The sequence below is a fragment of the Panthera pardus genome, unplaced genomic scaffold, assembly GCF_024362965.1.
Source record: "Panthera pardus isolate Hobbes unplaced genomic scaffold, ASM2436296v1 HiC_scaffold_12, whole genome shotgun sequence".
Taxonomy (NCBI): domain Eukaryota; kingdom Metazoa; phylum Chordata; class Mammalia; order Carnivora; family Felidae; genus Panthera; species Panthera pardus.
Window position 1 is genome coordinate 42,868,428 of NW_026526677.1, and position 22,908 is coordinate 42,891,335.

Consider the following 22,908-nt stretch of genomic DNA (forward strand, 5'->3'; position numbering starts at 1 on the left):
GAAATCTGCATACAGGGGCAGCATTGTTTTCCTCAGTAAAATATTTAAAAACATTTTTCTATGTCACGTTTCTAACGTTTTAGCATTTATAACTTTACATATCACTTTGAGGCCAAAGGAATAGTTAAGTGTTTACTCATAGTCAAATTGTTTTAAAGTACCTGTGCAATAAAAATGTTTCCCATTATCCTTTCCTATTCCTCCATGCTTACTTTTAGCAATTATTTATTTATTTACTCTCTTTGACACATTTGAAATACCATCACTTTGTGCAGGATGGGAGTTTATACTATGGTGGCTGTATTTAGGAATAATTTAAAATTGTTTCTAAAATATTATCATATAGATTAGGAAATAAATATATCACATACTCTCACTTCAAATTTATCTGTACTGTGAAATTAATTGTTAGCCTGGTAAAGCATTCTTGACTTACCTGGCCTGAAATCTAAATACTTAGGAAGCAGAAACATTGCTTTCCAATCCGTTATGCAGGATATTTATTAAAAATAAGGTCTGAATTGTGTTTTTACTTTTTCCTTTAGAAAAAGTTTCTTTAAAGAGAAAAACTTAAGTTGCGAAGGAAAGAAAAAAAAACAAAAAGAAAAACTATGCCACTGAGAATTTTAACATGTGAAAACCTTTTACATCCTTGATTAAAATATAAGCAAGAATTGAAGGCCAGCTCTTCATTTCCGAGTCTTGTTTTACTCATATGATTTACAAAAATTAGAAAAGATAAATATAATAAAGTCCTGCATTTTACTGAATATGTATTGGTGTTTGAACATTAACTATTTCAAAGTAAGATGGATTAATTTTAACATCTTCCACTTTTATGCTGAAATATTATCATTTTTAATAGGTACGTATCATTGTAACATTTTTTTGTCTTGTAATGTTGTCGTTCTTTCTCTTAATTTCCAAAGAGTATGTAGTTCCTCTTTTAGTTTTTAGCTGAAGATATCTCAGTCAAAATACTAAGATTTGAATAATCAAGAACATTTAGGAGAAGTTCACTCCTTTTATTCCATTTGGCATGCTGAATAACTATTGAGTTAAAGCAATTCTGCATGGTCTTTACTCCTCCTGTGTACATAATACAAACTGGACCCCTTTACTTATTCTGACCGCTTTGGTTTTTGCATTTGCGCATGATCAGAATGGGGTAAAGTTTGATATAATCAATTACCTCTGTAAAACTAGTGTCCTATTAGTGTTGTTGAAGGATGTGCCACATAGAGGATGAATATTTACTTTTAATTTGCACCCTTACCTGGAAATTGTTTTGAGTAGGAAATTTGAAAATATAAATTTTCATTTACAACTTTATCTATTACGTATTTCTTCATCCTGAGTCAGAAACCTCTCAGTGGTGGCAGTGGTGTCCTTTGCCTGTGTGGTATTTGTTAACAATCTGCATCTTCTGGTTTTTTCTCCCTCATTTTACTTGCTTTACATTATAGTATGGAGCATGCTTAATACTACTTGTAGCGATTTGGCAGTCAGATAATTAGGTGAGAAAGCTGAGAGTTTTTCAAGAGACTTCCTGAGTTTTGAATCTTCCCGGAATCTCTTAGACTTGAGATTAAACATTGACAAGGTTGTATGTTGTGACTTTTATTGTCCTGGAGTTAAAGGCCATCAGTGACTGCCTTTATTTTCATGAGTTCTAAATATAGACATGGAAAGACTGCTTTATTTTTTCCCCTCAGTTTCTTCTACTGAAATGGGAACTCATATTAACTAGATTAACTCAGCATTATGGTGAGGATTAATTTTTTAAGAGGAATGTGAAATGCTTTGATGTTATTAACCATTTTATTAATGAGTAGCTTTTATGTGAAGCTGTGTACACATGGTCTGATTTATGTTTGAAGTGTGTGTTCCTGTTGACCATACAGTTCTATTTTTCTCCCATGAAGCTTTAGCATTCTTTTCCTAGAGCTCTGAAAGATTTTAGGTCTATTTATAGAAACGAGAGACATAGTTTAGCCTGTTTTACATTTAGTGTGTATATAATCCTAGTTTCTGAACTTGCTCTGAATTTGTGATCATTACTAGTAATTTGGGCTTTTGACTTCTACTATTATAATATATGCTCTCAACTCAAATTTGAACCAAACAAATTATGCTTTAGCATTTATATCAGTGATTATCAGTTTAGTGCAATGTGATAACATGTATGAAAGGGTTAAAAAAAAAAAAGTAACAGAATTAGGTAGGATAGGAAGTTGAAGACATTTTGCTGATTATTCTTATCCATGATCTGATGTTATATCAATCTCTCTCAGAAATTTAAACCTGATTTGAGGAAAACTAATGTCTGTTAGATGTGGCTTTGAGGATTTGCTTCTTAATCCCAAACTTAGTATTATCTTGTTTTTATTACTTTAGCATAAACACAAAATAGGTATAAAACAAAGTATATACCTTGTTTTTGAATTTAAAATGAAAATATCAAGAGACCATTTTGGAAATTAAATACAAACCGTTGTGTGAACATAGACCCTTTCGGAAGGTCACTCAAAATCCAATTTTTAATCATGGTGGTAGATCACTTGTTGAAGCCTCAGAAAATAATTAATAGGAAAGAATGGAAGAAAAAGAGGAGGGAAGGATAGAAGGGACGAAGGAAGGGAAGGGACCGTGAGCTTTCAATTAATCGAATAACGCTGACTTCTATTTAGAATGAACTTTAACTTCTGTGATAGTGAGCTAGTATGGTTGTTCTTCGTCAGCCATTTCATGACACACTGATCTGGATTCCATCCATTCTTTGATTGATTGATCATGTCATGGACAAACGTTAATTGTTTTCGCCAATACTTTCTAATGATGCAGTGGTCCTCTCATCTCTTACCCAGGGCTCACTGTATTTTTCTAAAGCTTATCTAGTTTCTAAAACCCTTTAGATCCATCCTGACCTTACTGTCATTCTGAAAAATTCAAGGAGGATTTAGAAGTTGGAGAAAAAAATGAAAGGGAAAATGCTAAATAGATAGGTACTGATATGGGAGAGGAAAGGCATTTGGATTTGGAGTACTATTTTAAATACAATTTTAAAAAGAAGTTATCAGAATTTTGACACTTGGAATGTTAAAGTTTAATGGGAGTATGCTTTGCACTGAGGATTTGGTATTTAAATCTGCATTCCCTTTTGGAAACATGGCCTATTTGTTAAGATTTGAGGCTTAAAAGATATATATAAATACTTGTAAGCAGTAGCACCAGTTGCAAACCCATCTAAATAGAGAGAAAAAAAATGACTCATTGAGAAAAATTTGCTAATTATTAGGGCATTCTAAAATTAAATTTCTGTAACCTTTATGAATCCTTATAGAAGCAAGTATAATCATTCCCTATGATCTAGTATGTTAGTTAGATATGCAGTTGGGCAAATAGTGTTTAACTGAGTATTTTCTTTATAAGAATATGCATCTTTTTCTATAGAAAAGTTTTAGCAGTTTTTATTACTGAGGGACAGAAAACATCTTGACTTTATTTTCTTTGAATTATCCTCTAAGTGGGTATTCCACAAAAGTTGTCATATGTTTATTTCTTTTTTAAGGACTATGTGGTTACAGTTTGACTGGTTTCTTCCCCCTTGAAGATTTGTCATTCTTCCTTGAATGGCACATAAATTTTGCTTAGACTTAGAAAAAAATCACCTGGATTAAAAGGAACAACATCTAAACTTAACTATCAGAGGAAATAGCCCCCTTTTCTGTCCTATCAGTCTAAGAAATGATAAATGCTGACTGAATATTAATAGAATTATATTTATACTACCAAGATAAGATTATTGAGCATTATCTTTTTTTCCCCCTGGGAATAGTTTAAGTAGTCAGGTAAAAATAAATTTAGTTGTGGTATTTTGTGATAGATACACTAATATAATTGTCTATGTCCTAGGGTTAAAACAACAACAAATATAGCCTTGATCATTTTTATAATGGGAGAATTTCTCCATAAGTTGGCTTTTGTATTTGTAGTATTTTAATAGTTGTAAAATATATATGTAACATTTTCCATACTTACTTTTTAACTCTAACAGATTCCTCCTGCATGGAAAAACTACTTTCAAAAGATTGGAAGGAAAAAATGGAAAGACTAAATACCAGTGAACTTCTTGGAGAAATTAAAGGTACAATATACAAAATATCAAACATATCAATGTAGAGTATATTATTTTGTATAACAACATGTTTGCTGATCTCTGTATCCTAAGATTAAATTTTTACCTTTAATATGTGTTTATACATGAGAGGGTAAATATGTAGTGTGTCCTTGAAATTTTATTCTTTATAATTCTTATAGAATGAAATTTTTCCCTTCTGTTTTTATTAGTCTATAAACATATAAATTATAGGGTAAATTGCTTCATTAACAGTCTGAAAAATAAAAAAAAATGTCAAAAGATGAAGAGCAAGTTAATTTTAGTCTTCCCTCTTGAAATCTTAATAATGGCTTGATTTATGAATCCAAATCATTAATTTGAATTTCTTCTGGTCAAAAAGGGTCAAGGGTAGCACCTATAAAAAAGAGTTTATTGAGTGTATTTTTCATAACGGTTTGTGGGTGTTTTCTGAGGCTTGGTTACCTTTTTCAAATCCTGGCTCTATCACTTCCTAGCTGAGTGACTTTGGGCAAGTCACTGAACTTTTCTATGTTTCAAATTCCTTATATCTAAAATGGAGACAATAACAGTTCCTACTTCATAGGCTTATTAATAGGATTAATACAAGTAAAGCTTTTAGAACAGTTGTTGGCACTTAGAAAACACTCGTGAGGGTCAACTGTGGTTGCTGTTATTATTAACATACCCATAGGATCATAGGTTGACTGATCTCAATCAGATTTCATAGAAGTTAACGTTCCATGACCTCTGACCCTAATAAGGATGAGCATCTTTAGTTCTGAAGGTATGTGATTGATGTTATTATTTTGAAACATGTTAAGAACCATTACAAAATTAAGTTGCCCTATCAGTCAGGAAGTTATTCTTCTTCCTTAACTCTCTCTTGTTGATGCCTTTATGGAGATGAAGTACTTTATTACTAATTTTGGTATCCTAAACAGAATCCATGGTCATTAATTAATTCTATCAGTTGTCTCTTGCAGACAGACAGTCATCACTCCAATTTGCACTAACAATTTGGGAACCTAATTACATTAGTTTTCTGAAATTATCAAATAACTTCAGATGAATCTTCCTATTGGTCATGGATAATGTTTTATTTAAGATAAACATCTGGCAATAACTCTGATGAAAATGTTATTTTTAATTTATTACCAAAAATTGCCTAGTGTTCAGGTATGTTGTGTTCAATTCAAATGAAGACAAAAGGAAGTCATCTCTTTCCCAGGGAATAATTAATAACTCATTTCATTAACTAATACAGTATTAACATTAAGTGGAAATTGAATATTATTTTGAATTCCACTGCCTCTGTTCTGTACTCAGAAAGGGCATTTGCTATTTGGGGAAAAAAATCTTAACTTATAAATGATGGGTAGAAAGAAAGTCATTAGTGACATATTCTGTATCCAGCTGCAGTAACATGTTGTGTGCTACTTTGCACGTCATTCTGTGTTTTCCATCCTTTCCAAAGTCATTGGTTTTTTAACAGTGAGAACAGTAATGGTTTATGCAAAGGCAAGCTTTTGCCAGCGTGAATGACAGGGGTCTTGCTTTCTCTTAGTGATGTGGAAGTTAATATTTTATTATGTCATGATTCAGCATCAAGTTTTTGTGCTTCAGGTTATCTCCTCTCCCTTCCCCCGCTTTCCATCTTTCTTTATTTTCCATTCTGATTATGACTTTATGATGCAAAAACTGTACTAGCCTTAGATGATCAAAATGTCTAAATCTCAAAAGCAAAAACACATGCAAATTTAGGCTTTTCAAATTCTTTAACTTTTTTTTCTGGATTCTGTATGTGATATGTGAACTTTCATTTGTGTGCTGCTCTCAGTTTTATGAGCATAGGAGATAAGATTCTTACTAAATTTTTCATCTTGATTTATTATACATAATTGTCTCTTTTTACATCCTAATATTTTGTCACCATAGCCATTATAAAAAATATACCAATAATATATTATCATAAAAACTGGAAAAAAATAGTTTAAGTAGCATTCAGGTAGTTTGATTCAACCCCTGCTAAAATTCAACATGCATTTTTAGTCTAGGTGAGATCAGGCCAGTTATTATCCACCTAAATTAGTTATAATTATTCTGAAATTTTAATATGGTTTAAATACTATCCCCAAGAAATACATACTATTGTGGGCCACCAGTATTTTATATCTCAAACAACCCTCATTACAAAATTTGTTGTAAATGAATTTATGATAAATTCCTTCATTACGTATTTGTTGCAAAAATAGAGAAATAGACACACAAAAAATAAAATGGTTATTTAATTCTACCTGTATTATTTTGTTTAATTTATGCATATACTTGTTAAAGTTTTTCCTTAAAATTAGAATCTTTCACTGTTCTTTTATAATCTATTCTTTCCCATTTAATGATATATCAATAAGTGATTAAGTCATCTAAAATATTTTTATTTACAGAAAATATTGTATGAAGTGAGGTTCTCATAATTTGAGTCTTTTATTCAACATTTAAGTAGTTTTTAAAAAGTATTTGTCATTGTAAATAAAAACTTGAATATGGATAACTTCCTAATAATTTTAAGTATTAATTAGTAGTTATTTTCTTAGGATATATTCCTTAAAAGTGAAATTCCTGAGTTAAAGCATGTGTTCTTTTCTAAAAAGGCCATTGACTCATACTACCACATTACCCTGCAGAAAGGGTACAGTGTTCCACTCTCACCAGCAGTGTCTGCAAGTATTCTCTTGCCCTCAATGGCAAGTATTATTACTTCAAAAATTTCTTGCCAGTTTTTATAGGGGAAAATGATATACTATTGCTGATTTAATTTGAATTTCTTTATTATTGTTAATGAAGAATCTGACATAAATTTATTTGTAGTAAATGTCTCTTCCTTTGAGAATTGCCTGTTTATGTTGTTTGCCCATTTTTCTTTTAACGGATTTGTCTAGTTCTTATGGTTCTGTATGATTTTTAGTGTATATTTTAATGGTATTAACCTTGATGTCATGTATGTTTCATTTTATCATTTTCTTTTGCATTATGATTTTTATTGTCAAATCTCTCCCTCCCTTTTCATGCTCTTTTATGTTGGAGGTTTGTTTAGAAAGGATTCCCCCACTCTGCTATATTTTGTTCCAATTCTTTGACTATATTTTTAATCATTTAACCCTTTAATTCCTCTTGAGTATATTTTGATGTGTAATTTCAACTAGAGAAACAACTTAATTTTTTTCTTAAGCCATTAACCAAATATATCTGTATCAGTAATTAAATAATTGATCTTCTCTGTCTGACTTAAATAACATCTTTTACCATACTGATTGCATATTTGAAACCATTTGTCGGCTTTTGGTTTTATTCTATCGATCTATCTAAACTTTTATTACTACTGTGCTATATTAATCACTGTAGCTTTATGGTATCTTTGAAAAGTAAATATTGCAAGACCACATTCATAATTTTTCTTTAAGGTGTGTGCATACTTCTCTAAAGTTTATTTTAGGCTTACATTTAATTTAGTTAAGTGTTCATTAAAATCCCAAAATAAGTTTTTGAAAGATTATATTTATATGAAACTATAGGGTGAACTGACATCTTTATAGTATTGAATCTTTTCATTTAAAATCATTTATTCTTTTATGTCCCTCAATGATGATTTTTTTAAAATGTAGATTCCGTGTGTTTATTTTGATATTTTCTCTATAATATTTAATCTTTTTGCTTGCTCTCGTGAATGAGACATTCTTCATTCTGTTTTCTTTTTGTTATCATATTTAGGGATGCTAATGAATTTTGCTGGTTCATTTTATAATTTTCCTCTTTATCGAACTTATTAGCTATAATTATATTTCAGCTGATAGGTTTTCTCTTTTTTGGCAGTTATGCCCCCTTTTTTCATCCCTTCTCATATTACACTGCCTAGAATATCAATAATTATATTAAGTAAACATGTGATAGCAGGTATTTTGTAAAGTTTTTAATTTATGGATTTGTTTTTACTATTTCACCCCTAACTATTAAGATATTTAAGATATTCTTTACTATTAAAAGAACATTCTAGTCATAGTTTATTAGGAGTTTCTATGAGAAATTGCATTTTACTTTATGGCATATCTTATTGGTTTTTGTTTTTCAAATTTACTGATGAAATAAACCCTGATTAGTCATGGTGCAGTCTTATTTTAATGTACCGAATAATTTTATTTCCTCATATTACAGTTGTTATTTTTGCATCTGTAATCATAAATGAGATTAGTTTGTGTTTTTCTTTATTTGTACTCTTTGTTCACTTTTTGTACCAGAGTTCGTGGTTGAATTGGAAAGCTTTCCCTCTTTTTCTAGGCTGCGTAAAATATTGAATAGATAATGTGAGGATTACTTACTCCTTGAAATTCTGAGAGAATATACCCATAAAATATCTGGGCCTGGAGTTTTTGTTGCTAATTGTTTTTTTTTCCTTTTTACATTTTCTATTTCTCTTTAAGTCAGTTTTTCCAGAAAAACATTTTCCTAGAATATTGTATATTTCACTGAGGTTTTCAAATACATTAATATTGTTTTAAAATATAGCATCACATATTTTAAGTTTTTTATTTTCTGTTATATATTCCATCTTAAATTTTGCATACTCATTTTCTATCCCTTTTGTCCTTCAGTTTTACCTGCCAGTGGCTTATCTACTTATCTCTTTTCCCAATATCCCAGTAATTATCCAGTTTTTAGATTTATTTCTCAATTCTGCTGCCACTTGAGTATACCAACTACTCCATATTGTTTTTACCTATATTATCTCTCCCAGGCTTATTTCCTTATACTTTTTCTTTTGTTTGTTTTTGATACCCTATAAATTCCTAAACTGAATATTTCATTTTAAACATTGTTTATTTAACAATAAAGGTATTTTGGCCATGAATATGTTTGTAGAAATAGCTTTATGCATCCCATAAATTTGGGCTGTTAGAATTCTCATAGTCATTATTTTCTAAATAGTCCATACTTATATTATTTTCTGATTTTGTGCATATATATATATATATATATATATATATATATATATATATATTCTTCTTCTTCTTTTGGATTCGAGAGTGGAATGAAGCTGGGGGAGGGAGGAAACATAGCTTCTATTACTATCATTGAAAAATTCTGTGCGGTGCGCTAGGTGCCTGAGTGAGAATTAAAGTATTGACAGTAGAATGATTAAGAGTAGTATTAAAAAAATGAATCTTGGGGCACCTGGGTGGCTCCGGTGCTTAAGTGTCTGACTCTTATCTTTGGCTCAGGTCATGATCTCATGGTTCATGGGTTCGAGTCCTGCATTGGGCTCTGGGCTGACAGTGTGGAGCTTGCTTGAGATTCTCTCTTTCCCTCTCTCTGCCCCTCCCTCACTTTTGTGTTTTTCTTTTTCCTCTCTCTCTTTCTCAAAATAAATAAATAAATAAATAAATAAATAAACTTAACAAAAAATTCCCTCCCTAATCCACGACCATAGAGAAGAACTTGAACATTTAATATGAATAATAATTAGAGATGTAGGGAATTTGACCTAGTATATGTTGGTTGGTTGATTATAAGAGGATAAGAATTGTGTTTTCAGGAGTTAAGGAAATAATGAAATTATTCTCAATGTACAAAAGAATTTAGGAATAGTTAATGGCTATCTGGCATTGATACTATTGGACTGCATTAAGAGAGAGTACCTCAGATATACTAGGAGTTCACAAAATATTTATGGAATGAATGGATGAATTTAAAAAACAAAATCTGGAAATTTAGCTGGAAATCTGGAAAATCTGGAAATCTGGAAATCTTAAACAGGGATATTGTAGAGGATATTAGAGGGTGTTCCTACTCTGGTGGAATGTTATCTTCATGACCTCCTAAAGTTTTTTCAAAATTAATACCAGTGTTTACTATATTTTCTTAATTATAAGACTAATCTTGAAAATGTTATCGATTTCCTGCCAATAAGTAAAATAGTGAGTACTTTTTGTAAGGTGCTTTATTTTATACAAAGGAAACAAAGGACTAAGACATCTACATTATTTTATTTGATCCTTATTATAACAATCCATTAAGGAAAATATTTTTATATTGATTTTATATATGAGTAAAAAGACTGTGAGAAGTTACATGGCTTATGTGGGGTCAGTCAAAAGTTGTGGCAGCAGGTTTTGAATCCTGCCTCTATAGCCTCAGAATCTTATACTTCTGCAGTGGGAAAAGGAGAAGATAGACTCTGGGCTGTTTCTGCCTCCACAGTATAAAAACAACCAAAACAGTTTCGCTTTTACCCTTTTCTATGTAAGTGAAGCAGTATTGCAAAGCTGGAGGACATATAGGTAATACAGTTTCTCTCTACAGAATTATTTATCTTGATCTGTACCTGAATGTAAGAGAGGGGGGAATCAGACGGTAGAAGGACACAAGGTAAGACAGAAGTACTGATAGGGTCCACAACCCATTTGAATGTATGTTTGAGTTGTACCAAAGGAGTAAGGACGCCAGAATAATTATGGTTATGAGACATTTCTAAATGCAATGGTGACATACCTAATGAAATCAAGAGCACTAGGAAATCAGCCTCTGCCTCCATGGATAGGCCTAATCTTCTGTGGTTTATGTGAGAGAATCCTAGCCAGCTTCCCTGTTTTGCACACATGCCCTTCTATGCTGTGGCTGGCATCTCCTTGGTGTGAAGGCGCCTCCCTGGGCAGTGTGCCAGAGAAACAGTAATGCTGGTTGTGTTTGACTTAGCACAAACTGTTTGTGCTTGTGTTTGTCAAACACACAGATGATATGAGAGACAAAAAAATAATTATGTGATATGAAGCAAATAAGGAAAATAGTGTTTTCCTTCCTTGGTCATTTATGATTAATCATTGCAATATTTACATTTAGGGATTAAGGTAGATGTGCTCCTAGGTATATTCTGCTGCAGCTGAGAAAAATGATAGTCTCTTTCTGATAGGAAAAATGTGGACTAAAAATTCCTTTAAACAGAAAGTTCTATAAATTATTCCCAGGGTTTTTCAAAGCTGTGACTGAAACACAATTGCTTATTATAGTTATTCAACTAATATGTCTAAGAGGCTTGTTTGAGAGCCCGAATGTTTCTGCCATACTTTACTATTAAAGGTTTTAAGTATTATTCTCTGTTACTTCATTAGGGTTGTTACTAAGAGAAATAAAATTAGGAACTGTGTTGCGTCAAATAGTACAAGCATATTGCAGTTGTACTTGGTACAGATACTGAATTAAAAACATGAATATATTATAATATTGCCACTGTGTGTCACTGAGAGAGACTGGTTTCATTATTAGGTTTGATTGTGGACATAAATCTCTGGAGGAGAGCACAGGAACACAACAGTCTTAGTTGTTTGTTTGTTTTTTTGTCTCCAGTGTACCATAGATCTTTGAAGATCAAATGGTGTAGGTTATTCTTGAAGTAACTTAAGCAGTACTGTTATCACCAAAAGGTCAGAATGGATCTAACAGCATTCCAACAGAATCAGTGTTCTGCATTCTAGGTTACTAGCTTAAATGCCGATTCTCTCTCCTAGTTTGTTCACTTTTCTAGTAAGGGCCTAAACTATATCTAAGTACTCTGATTACTCATTCCATACATTGCCCTTTCTACAGAATTCTCTGTTTTTTAGGAATAGTAATTTACAGTTATTTGTGTTTTCAGTTGTAGGCAATCACAGAAGGACTAGAGTGGTTTTCCAAGAGCTATGACTGTACACTTTACATATTCATTTATAAGTGAGTTTTTGTTGAATTTCCATTTATAAATTTACAGCAATTTCTTCATCTGAGGGAACTGAAAAAAATTCTGGAAGTGTTTAGAGGAGAATCATCTGCCACTTTTCAACTTAAAGTCAGCAAAGTTCACATACCTAGTGATTCTTGCTGTTTCACAGGATAAAGGGTTAAAATAGTAATCTATCAATGTTTAGATTTCGTGTATTTTGAAAATTTTAAATTGTTATTTCTCAAGACAAATGCTGTATTGCTCTAGAGACCAGCTTGTGAAAGAGATTGAGAGCACATGTAATTTTCTCACTTTCCTGTTTGTATGAAATAATGTGGTAGAGTGTCACTAGTTTCTGTATGAATTTTGTATAATTGTAGAACTTCAGAGTAATATCTAGAATTGTGGAATCTCAAAAGATTAGAGCTGAAGAAGCTTTGCATATTATGTACCCAAACTTCTTATTTTCCCTGTAAGGACCCCAACATCCAGAAAAGTAAAGTTACTGCTCTCAATCACATAGTAAATGACTAAGGTGGAAACTTAATATTCCCCCAGAATAGCATGTTTAACCCATCCATCTCACAGTCTTTTGGTCGTGTTGTAGTCAATAGTGAGCTATTATTTCTGAACCCGTGAACTCCTTTTATTAACAGTAAATACATATCACAGCTGGTTTTATAGATATTTTTGCATTATAACACAGCAATACCCATAGTTTTAAAATTTATACTATTTTGCATGAATGTAAACATTTCAAAGCTTTCCTTTGTACTCTGTTATAAATAACTTTTACTTCTTTTGAAGTCTGTGTGATATACATGTAAGCAATTAAAATCTCTCCCCACTTGGGTTTGGAGACACAAGGTCTTCTTAATTAAAATTCAAACAAAAGCTGCTGGTAAAAATTACTACTATATGATTAAGGTCTGAAGTATTATGATACATTGGAATTGCTGTTAACTGTTGAGATTAAAAGAAATCGATCTGTTAGAGAAAAGATCAGTTGGCTCTAATTAGTGAAATCAATGTTTACATAAAAGGAAATGCTGAAGTTTAGTAACAAATTCTGGTTATAAATATAACACTGGATAAAGTTGTTTTTTGTTATTATTACATTGACCACATAATCATGCCTTAAATTCATTGAATAAAAATCTGAAACTTCCTTTAGTAGTTATTATAATTAAAAACATAGAACTTTACTTTAAAATCATATCTAGTTTTAAAATTTTCAGTTTTATAAAATGTTGTTATATATAAAAATAGCCAAAAATTATAAAATACTTCTATTGATTCCACTTTAAAAGGCTAATTTTAGCAATTGCTGAAGCCTGGAGTGGGAAAGGAGGCAAAATTGGTTAGAAGTAAGAAAGATCCAAAGTATTCTTACACAATTATGATTACATTAAATATGTATTAGTCTATTTGGTGACATACCAAAATAAAAGAGAATACATTTTGATATAATTCAAAAACAAGACATTTCACTTTTTTCTCCCTGATTGCTGTGATGAAAATAAACATTATAACCAGCATGGAGAAGCAAAACTATTACTAATTGCAGCCTAGATTTTAAGTAAAATGAAGGTCATTAGCAATTTCCTGGAAGCCATTCAGATTGCTTACCAGGAAATGGTAGCTAGCAGGACATCTGTAATCCTCCTGTGTGGAATTAGTGAAAACATACTGAAGCTTTAATGATGTGTGTTAGACTTAGGTTTATGGTGGAACCTTTCTCCATCAAAGTAGCTCATATTTCATTGAATACAAATGATTTTTATTTCAGTATTAGAGTATAAACCCAGAATTGAAAATAGCCTTTAACATCTATCCGTATATACATACCTAATACACACCTGGAGAACAGAGTATGGCTCATAGTGGAATAAGAGATGACAGGGTAACAGAAGAACAGACAGTAGGAATCTGGAAGTGAAATGTGTTTGGGCAAATAGAAAAATTTCTTCCATAACTTGGAATGCTGATTTCACAACAGTTTGAGAGGTGAGTGTAGTCCCGTTTTTAGTAGCATCTTCTTATCACAATAAAGAAATAAACAAAGTTGAGTGTTAAGTGAAAATACCTTACAGGACATAAATTTAAGTCTGGCTTACTCTGCATTGTTTTGGGAGATATGGGGTCACTGATTCAGAGACTTTTAGCATAGCATCTCCATATTACCTGAATTATTTGGCTTAATAAGGGTAACATCTCTGGAACTATAAAGGGTGACAGCGTGAAACGGAGGAGAGCATATATACTCTTCAGTTTGTGTAGAAAATTATATACATACAGAAAATTGCTGGAAGGATATTTAATAAACTGTTAACAGAGGTTGGCTATGAAGTAGAAAATAAAAGATATGGGACAGGCTGCTTTTTAAACTTTTACTGTATAGTTTGTACGGTAGGTTGGTTTTTTTTTAAACCATGTGTATGCATTGCTTTTTCAATACAAAAGACTAATTAAAAAAAAAGACTGCAGTCCTCAATGAAGATGAAAAGAACTGATTTCCTTATTTTTGTACAAGAAAGCATGGATGATACTACTTACTTCAGATTTTGTTGAGAGGGTTAGAGAGAGAATATGTATTATTTGGTGTAGTATAGAGTAAGTAGAGAATCTGAAAATACTACAGGAAGCAACAACATTTGGCATAATTTAGTACTTGAACCAGTAAATATTTATTGATAGAATGATGAAATACAGTCCTCAAACTTTTTTTGATCTCAGGAGTCTTAGAGTGTATTGAAGATTCTAAAATTCTTTTGTTCATGTGACTTATAACTATTAATACTTAATTATGTTAGAAAATAACCCTGAGAAATAAAAAAGTATTAATTCATTTAAAATTTATAAAATTAAATCTGCTACATATTAACATAAAACCCATTTTTATGACAAATATTGAATATATGAATATATTTCCTAAAGTAAAAATGATTTAGTGAGAAGAATGACATTGTTTTACAGTTTTGCAAATCTTTTTAATGTAGGTTTTAATAGAAGAGAGTTGGACTCTCTCATACCTGCTTTTGCATTCAATCTGTTTGATACATTTTGATGGAAGTATACGAAGAAGTTGGCCTAATATGCATATGTAGCTGACAAAGGGAAAATTATCTTGTAGCATTTTCACACAATTGTGAATTTTCTTCTATGATACTACATCAAATATCACAAGTGTTGGTTTCTTAAAGGTTAGGTCTAATGTAGGATCTGAAACCATATCAGTGAACTTTCAATACTTTTACATTAAAATACATTGGTCCAGGGGCACCTGGCTGGCTCAGTCAGTTGAGCATGTGACTCTTGACCTTGGGGTTGTGAGTTCGAGCCCCATGTTGGGTGTAGAGATAGCTTAAAAAAAATCTTTAAAAAATGCATTTGTCCAATTTTAACTCTGAATGAATCTTTTGTTCCATGCATGATTTTGTAATGCCATGCATTAGGCTTTTAGATTATATTGTCACTGAGTTGTGCAGCTCTTCCTTACGTTGGCACATTTCATCACATAGTATCAAAAAATCAAATTCATCAATATTACTATTAATCATATCAGAAAATTTTTTTTTTAGTATTTGGAAAGTGTTATGCTCATGATGGCAGATAGAAGTTTTCTGAAATTCTGATTTTCCCTTGAAAGTTCAAATTATATTTTAACCAATGCTATAAGGTTTTTTGTTTTTTGTTTTTGTTTTTGTTTTTGTTTTGAAGTGGGAGGCTCTCTTGGCAAATGTTAAAGTACAGGTAAGGATATTTTATCTTGTTCTTTTAAATGAAATTGGAGGTCTATGCAAAAAACTATGAAAAATTTCAGCTAGCAACTAGAACAATAGCACAAGTGATTTTCCTCGAGACAGCTATGATACTTAGGTGTAATAAGCAGTGGGATGCTTCCCATTTCATCACATAGAATCTTAAGAACTAATTTTTTAACTCTACACCCAACATGGGGCTTGAACTCATAACCCCAAAATCAAGAGTTGCATGCTCTACCAATTGAGCCAGCCAGGTGCCCCTCATCACACAGAATGTTAAAAATATGTGTACTTAAAAGTCATTATTTAACACATTATTTTACTATTTTATCAAAGAACTACTTAATTGAAACTGATTTTTTTTTGTTTTACTACAAGTGTGTGGTGGTGAAGAATACAATTACTACTAGTAGAGTTAGGTGCCTTTGATTCATGCTAGAGGATGAGCAGTTTTAACCCACTATTTCATTCATTCGCATCATCAGTGTAAGTGTCAATGTTGTAACATACAACTAATACCTTAGTATTATTATGAAAACAGTGTCGACCTTAGGGACACCTTGGAGACTCCCCTGGGACTCCAAGGGGTCCATAAATCACACTTTGAGAACCACTGGACTAGAACTTTAAAATAGAGTAGCATATAATTACCTTGATAATAAATCAATTTGTCAGTAATAACTACAAAGCAAATCAGTTACATGTAAGAGTTCAAAGATTCTGTGAAGACGCTAAATGAAGTTATTGACTTAAAGAACTTAGTTGCTTTCTCCCCTGGAACAGGAATTGTGGCATAATAAACACAGGGTGTAGAATTGATCAGATTTGGGTTTGAATTATTGTATAAACTGAACTATTTATTTATTTATTTATTTATTTATTTATTTATTTATTTTACTCTCAGCTTTTTAATCTGCAAAGTGGGGAAAAATACATGCACTTCAGGATTACTGTCAATGATTGTAAAATGACTAATAAAATAAAACCTTAGTAAATAGTAGTTTGCCAGTAGGAATAGATATGAGAGTATTTCATTATGTGCCACCCAAAGGGACCTGGAACCATTTATTACCTCTTGTAGCACCAATTATTCCATAGGAAATGATTAGATATGTATAAAATTGAGAGGAAGTTCTAACACTCTAAGAAATCCATATTATCACCCACATCAAATTTACAGTATAGTCCATGTCGCCAATATTGTTTCAACCAAAAATAATGATCACTTTATTGATAATTAGCTTACATTTTTCAGGTAATCTAGGTCTGGAGAATGAAAAGCAGCCTAATCAGCTCTATTCCCATCTTATTACAGATAGCTTAGCTATCATTTATCTGCCAAGTCCTTGTCGTAGTATTAAATCACCTTACTTAAGTATAAGTAAAATTCTCTTACCCAAAACTTTAAAGAAACTTTCCATACAGTTTTGGTTCTGGCATTTTATTATAGCAGTAGCTAAAACTTAGAGGTCTTACTGTGAAAATGAGATTTTCACATGTATCGCGTTTGGACATACAGTTGCTATGAATTTTTTTTTTTTAGTGTAACATTTGGAATAGATGAGATTTCAATACATATGCATTTATTATTTTATAATTAAAAGTTATGCACAGAGTTTTAGTAAGCATAAAATATAAAAAAGTTTTATAATTTTTATATACTATTATTAAATTCCTCTATTTCACTTTAGTCTTCTTTGTTCAAATAAATGTAAGAAGTTTAAAAATATATATTTGTGATAATATTTATATACAGCTGATTCTTAGAAGAAAAATATGTGGGAGAGTAATTCATCTCATTGCTGTTTATAGGCCCAGGAATGCTCTGTGCCTAGCGCCCCACGTGCCAGGGGGTGTCCTCGGTATTTCTTTACTCTAGAGTCAGCTCTTGACAATTCTCATGGGATATATATGTCACATTAAGAGCTGGCCCATACTACTAGACCTCCCACACACTTACTATTTAAGTCATTTGTCTGAATTAAAAAAAAAATCTAAGGCTAACCACTTAATAAAATGTGTGTATTTTCATCCAAATGGTGTTTTCATGAATAAGACCCTTGAAATAGGCATAAATTGTACATTATTCTCTACATTTTTAAATGTGTTGCTACTGTTGGTAATTACCACTGAGTGCATATTTAATGCACTGAGGAAATTTGATGCAATTATTCCGTTTATTTGTGATTCCCCTTCAATCCAAATGTCTGCATTAAACTATTGAAAAAGAAAACTACAGAGAATTTAGGTCATTTAAAAAATGCACACATTTTCTGAACTCTGCTTGTAAACTTGTATTGCACTAACCAAAATAAAATTAAAATGAACCCAACATTATAAAACATAGGGTTCAAAAGTTTAGGTAATTTTGAATAAAATTACCTTTTAAATATAACCTTAAAGAATTTGGGCCAATTGCAAGGCTACAGTCTTACAGAAGTCAATAAGAGGCACGTATAACTGAGCTCAAAATTTAGCTAGTTTAACTTAAGACAAATTCTTTTTCCTCAAGCCTCTTTTCAGTACTTAGAACTTGATTACACCCGGAAATGGATTGAATAGACACACGTTGGTAGCTTTTAGGAAGTCTTTTTACAAAATGGCAGGATCCACAGAGGGAAGGTCTGTCTATTCCATGAGAGCCTAGCATTTTTTAAAGCTTACAGAATTTGGGTACTGAAAAAGATCTCTAATGCTGAAAGAGCCTGAAAACATGAAGAGTGCAAGAGGAGTCCAGCTTTTGTAGGTCCTCTTTTTAATTTTCTCCTTTGATCATAAGTTGGTAAGAAAAGTGCATGTGTTTCTCAAAAATGATTCAATATCATTAAAATGGTTTGGCGAGGGAATAGAGCAAGGCAGAAGAACACAGGTATTAAATGGGAAGGAGGAACTCCATATCCATTTTGTTCAGTAGGCATTATCTGATGTTCCCTTTCAAGTTAATATGCAACTATTCGTTGTACATGTTTTAATAATATTCTTAAACATCTCTCTAGGGCTAAGGAAGAGATGAGATTTAAAATGAGATCTATCTCATGGCTTTAAAAATATGTTTCTTCATGTAATAGTAATGAGAGACCTGTGTTCTTGTGCTTAAAGCTACGAGTTACATTCCTATTAACATTTGTTTAACTAGGCTTCCATCACAACAGGTGCACAATTATTTTTATAAGTAAAATATTATCAGCCTTCAAAATTAGCCAGGGCAAAATGCAAGTTGTCTGATTAAATAATCAGAGCTGATACTTAAAATACATTTGATTTCCACAGGAATTTTAAAATGCAACGTCCCAGTCTCTTCTGATATGTTGAGGGAGTTGCAATTGTTTGTAGTATGTAAGTAGTGGCTTTTATTGTAACTAGTTTGATACATTTCACATAATTCAGTTGACATTATGAGACACACTACTAAAAATATAATAATAGTTTATTACTTCTAGCCTAACATTTTAATCTACTAATGAAATAGTATGCTTCCTATTAAGTCAGTAAAAGAAAAAGAAGTGACTCTTTTTCTTTGAGGACTCTTCTAAGTTCAACTAAAAGCCACATTAGTTTAAAAAGTCAAAATCCAGTGTATTCTTATTTAAATTTGATTTCTGGAGGTTTAAAAAATACAAATATATATTTCAGATCAATAATGTATAAATCATATACACCATAATTATTGAGTATCTTGGGGAACAATAAAGACTCCCAAGTGTTATTGTAAAACAAATAAGAAACTAAAGTGAACAAAAGGAAACAAAACTAAACGTGTGAACCCTACACACACACACACACACACACACACACACACACACACACACACACGCACACACCCCTCTGAACTAAACAAGAAGCTTCTTTCATAGGCACCTTCACCATGGTTAAGAAGTGCTACAACAGTGCAGCTGTTAGAAACCAATTACAGGCAGGTAACTGTTTGTTTTCATATCTAAATCTGTTTGTCAATCAGGAGAATGCAATGAGTCAGAAAAGGGGATCTCAAATACAAACCACAGGGTAAGGCAGAGCACCTGGAATGGGTCCAAGCCACAAGAATTAGGGCAGGAGTATAGATGGAATCAAAACCATACATGTGCACATGGCTCCTGTCTTTGACCAACTTTTCAAATAGACTCAGAAGTAGAGATTATTGGAGAAAAATGTGAGTTTTCTATTGAGAGCAGTCTGATTTTAAGGTTTGTTAGAAGAGTGTGGTTATTTATAGAAGAGTGATTGTAGAAGACATCTACAGATCTTTACAAATGTAAGACATTTCTAAAATTTGCTCGTAATCATCCTTTTTAAATGAAGGTTTAAACTTATTTTTTAATATTATAAACAGGTAGGCTTTTACTGCTTTGAAATTCATCTGTGGCAATTGCCAGCTAATATAGTTATTAATGAAAAAACTTTAGTTTTTTCTGGACCCAGAGATACATTTCTACTCAAGTTAGAAAAACCACCTTTAATGTTTAAATATGCAATTGTCCTTGGGTTGCAAGATTTCAAGAGACAGTGAAGGATGCAGAGTGCTTTACATAAATCTATATGGCTAGAAGTTTTTCCATGCTGAAATGTGGGAAAACCTACTGAGACCCTCAAGTTTAAGCTGGTAACATCAAGGGAGCATAAATAGAAGTTTATTAAGAGTGCTAAAGAAAATGAAATGGGCACAACCATTCTGTGGTTTTGCTTAAACATAGGCTTTCATACCCATTGAGAGTCCTGGATTTCTTGTTAACTGGTTACTAAAAGGAGCTCTTTTATTTTTCCAGCCATAGTTTAGTGCCAATAGGCATTTGCCTTGAAGCATGATGGCTCTTCTCTAGTCTCCATAGTTGACTGTGTATTTCTCAGCCGTGATACCACAGTTTAGGGTTGCCCTCCCAGCTGGATGCTGAAAAGCATTTTCCTGGAGTAATTGGTACTTGTCCCAGGTCTTCTTCTTTGCATATTTTTCAGTTTTGGTGTCAGGAAGAAGAGGAGGGGATCACCACCACTTGAAGTGGTGCTCTCTCTACCTGGACCATATTTTTAATATTTACAAAGGCTTGTCTGAGATGGAATCAGAATGCATGATCAAGAAACAAATGAGTAAGAAGTGATGAATTAGATGAATTGAAATACTGGAGAAAAATAATTATGATCTTTTTCAATTTAGAAAGAAGAGTTTACTTAAGATTACAGGAAGGGCCCTGAGGAGATTCTCTGTATTGTATTTCCTAAAACAAACTAGAGGTAGGACCAGGAAAAAAATCACTTTTTTCCCCTTCATGATGAACTTATTCTTACTGTGGTTGACACTGAAAGAAGCTTTCCTACTAGAACGTGAATCCCAGAACGAGGAAAGGATCTTTAGAATTGATCTCATCCATCCTCTGCTTTCAAGAAGGAATGCATTTATAGAATCTCAATCAATCCACAAATCTTTTTTTTCCCAGTGCTTATTATTTGCCTACCATTGTGTTAGACTATGTACAGTTTACAATACTTCGTATTTTCTACCAGTCAGACATGAGAAATGCTTTTTTTAAATTTTTTTTTTTAAATAGGTTTTTAAAAACCTACAGAGAGGCATGAGAGGAGGGTGCTGTCAAAAGCAAAGACTAACATTTATTGGGCAAATATAGTGTGTCACAGTGCTTTTGTTTATTTTATCTTACTTAATCCTCAAACCAATGGCATGAGGTTGGCATCATCATCTTCCTTTTGCAAAGGAAGGAACAGAGTCTCAGGAGAATTTTTCTCAAGACACCAAGATAATAATGAACAATCCAGGATTTGAATGGAGGACTATATAGTGCTTCAAGTTTATGTTCTTTCCACCAAAACATGCTAATATCTCTTTGGATCATTATTGGGACACATTTCCCCATGCATTTCCCAAGTCTTCCATATGACTCTTTGAGCTAAATAAACAAGCAGAAAAACAAAAACAAAATTAAAGAAATAACAAAAACCGAAGTTACTTTTTTCTTTTTAGATTAGTGGGATTTTTTTTCTTTTTAATATATATAGTTCTTCTATTCAAATTTGGCTACTGTAGATTTCCCTTTTTCTATTAATTTAAATGAATCAGGTTTGGGGATGTTGTCTTTTAGTATCTTTTACGTTTTTTTATTTGCTGTCAAGGATTATTTAATATTATTCTGGCTTTTTAGGAAAATCTGATCTACAATTCAACAGTGAATCATCTCTGGTTATTTGACAGTTGACAAAGTGCCTGGGTATGTCATGAAAGTGATTGTAGAACAGAAACTTTAGAAACTCTGAATGCTGTCTAGACTATTAGTATCTTTACATTTCTAGCATAGTGGCATGTATTTTTGTGTGTCTACTGCAAAAATTTATGAACCGTGAATAGAATTTTAATAATAAATTATAATGTGGTTAATAATTAAAGTTAGGAAAAATAGTTAAGGGAAGATTGTCATCTCTCACATACAATGACCACTTACTATTATGCCTATAATCCGTATCTCACACTGGAATCTATTAATTATTTGTATCAAAGTTCTTTCAATTCATACCACAATTTTCCAATATCTCTCCAAATATTTTAGAAATAAGCTTTGTTCTTTGCTCATTAGGAAAATGAAATAGCTGTTACTAATGGAATAACAAGTGTTTTAATGTGGGGATGTACAGAGGACACTGTTAGTTTGAGGATTAAGTCACCAGATTATCTTAAACAGTTCCCAATTCAAACAATTTTAATTTCTTGAGAAGAAGACCATGAGAAATCAGACCCAGGAGTGTGCTTAAAAAATCTCACAGGTTAGGGGCACCTGGATTGCTCAGTGGGTTAAGTGTCTAACTTTGGCTCAGGTCATAATCTCGCATTCCATGAGTTTGAGCCTCACATCCGGGCTCTGTGCTGACAGCTCAGAGCCTGGAACCTGCTTCGATTCTGTGTGTCCTTCTCTCTTTGCCCTGCCCCTGTTCTCTCTCGCTCTCTCAAAATAATAAACTTTAAACAATTAAAAAAAAGAAATCTTGCATGTTAAAGGCATCTGGATGGCTCAGTTTGTTGAGCATCTGACTCTTGATATCGGCTCAGGTCATGATCTCACAGCTGTGAGATTGAGCCCAGCATGGGGTCTGCCCTGGCAGTGTGGAGCCTTCTGGGGATTCTCTCTCTCTCTCTCTCTCTCTCTCTCTCTCTCTCTCTCTGTCTTTGCCCCTCCCCCACTCATGTGCGCTCATGCTTGCTTGCGCTCTCTCCCTTAAAATAAATAAATAAACATTAAAAAAAATCTCATATGTTAGAT

The 22,908-nt window shown here is 32.3% G+C and overlaps 1 protein-coding gene across 27 annotated transcripts in view; it reads left to right on the forward strand.

The window, feature by feature from the left end:
• Positions 1 to 22,908, forward strand: part of SOX6 (SRY-box transcription factor 6) — a 697,806-nt gene that overhangs the window by 436,359 nt on the left and 238,539 nt on the right. For all 27 annotated transcript variants that reach the window (XM_019456423.2, XM_019456414.2, XM_053899942.1 and 24 more), the window contains one exon: positions 4,058 to 4,147. In XM_019456423.2, the coding sequence (XP_019311968.1) occupies positions 4,058 to 4,147 (90 nt within the window). The remainder of the gene's footprint in view (positions 1 to 4,057; positions 4,148 to 22,908) is intronic.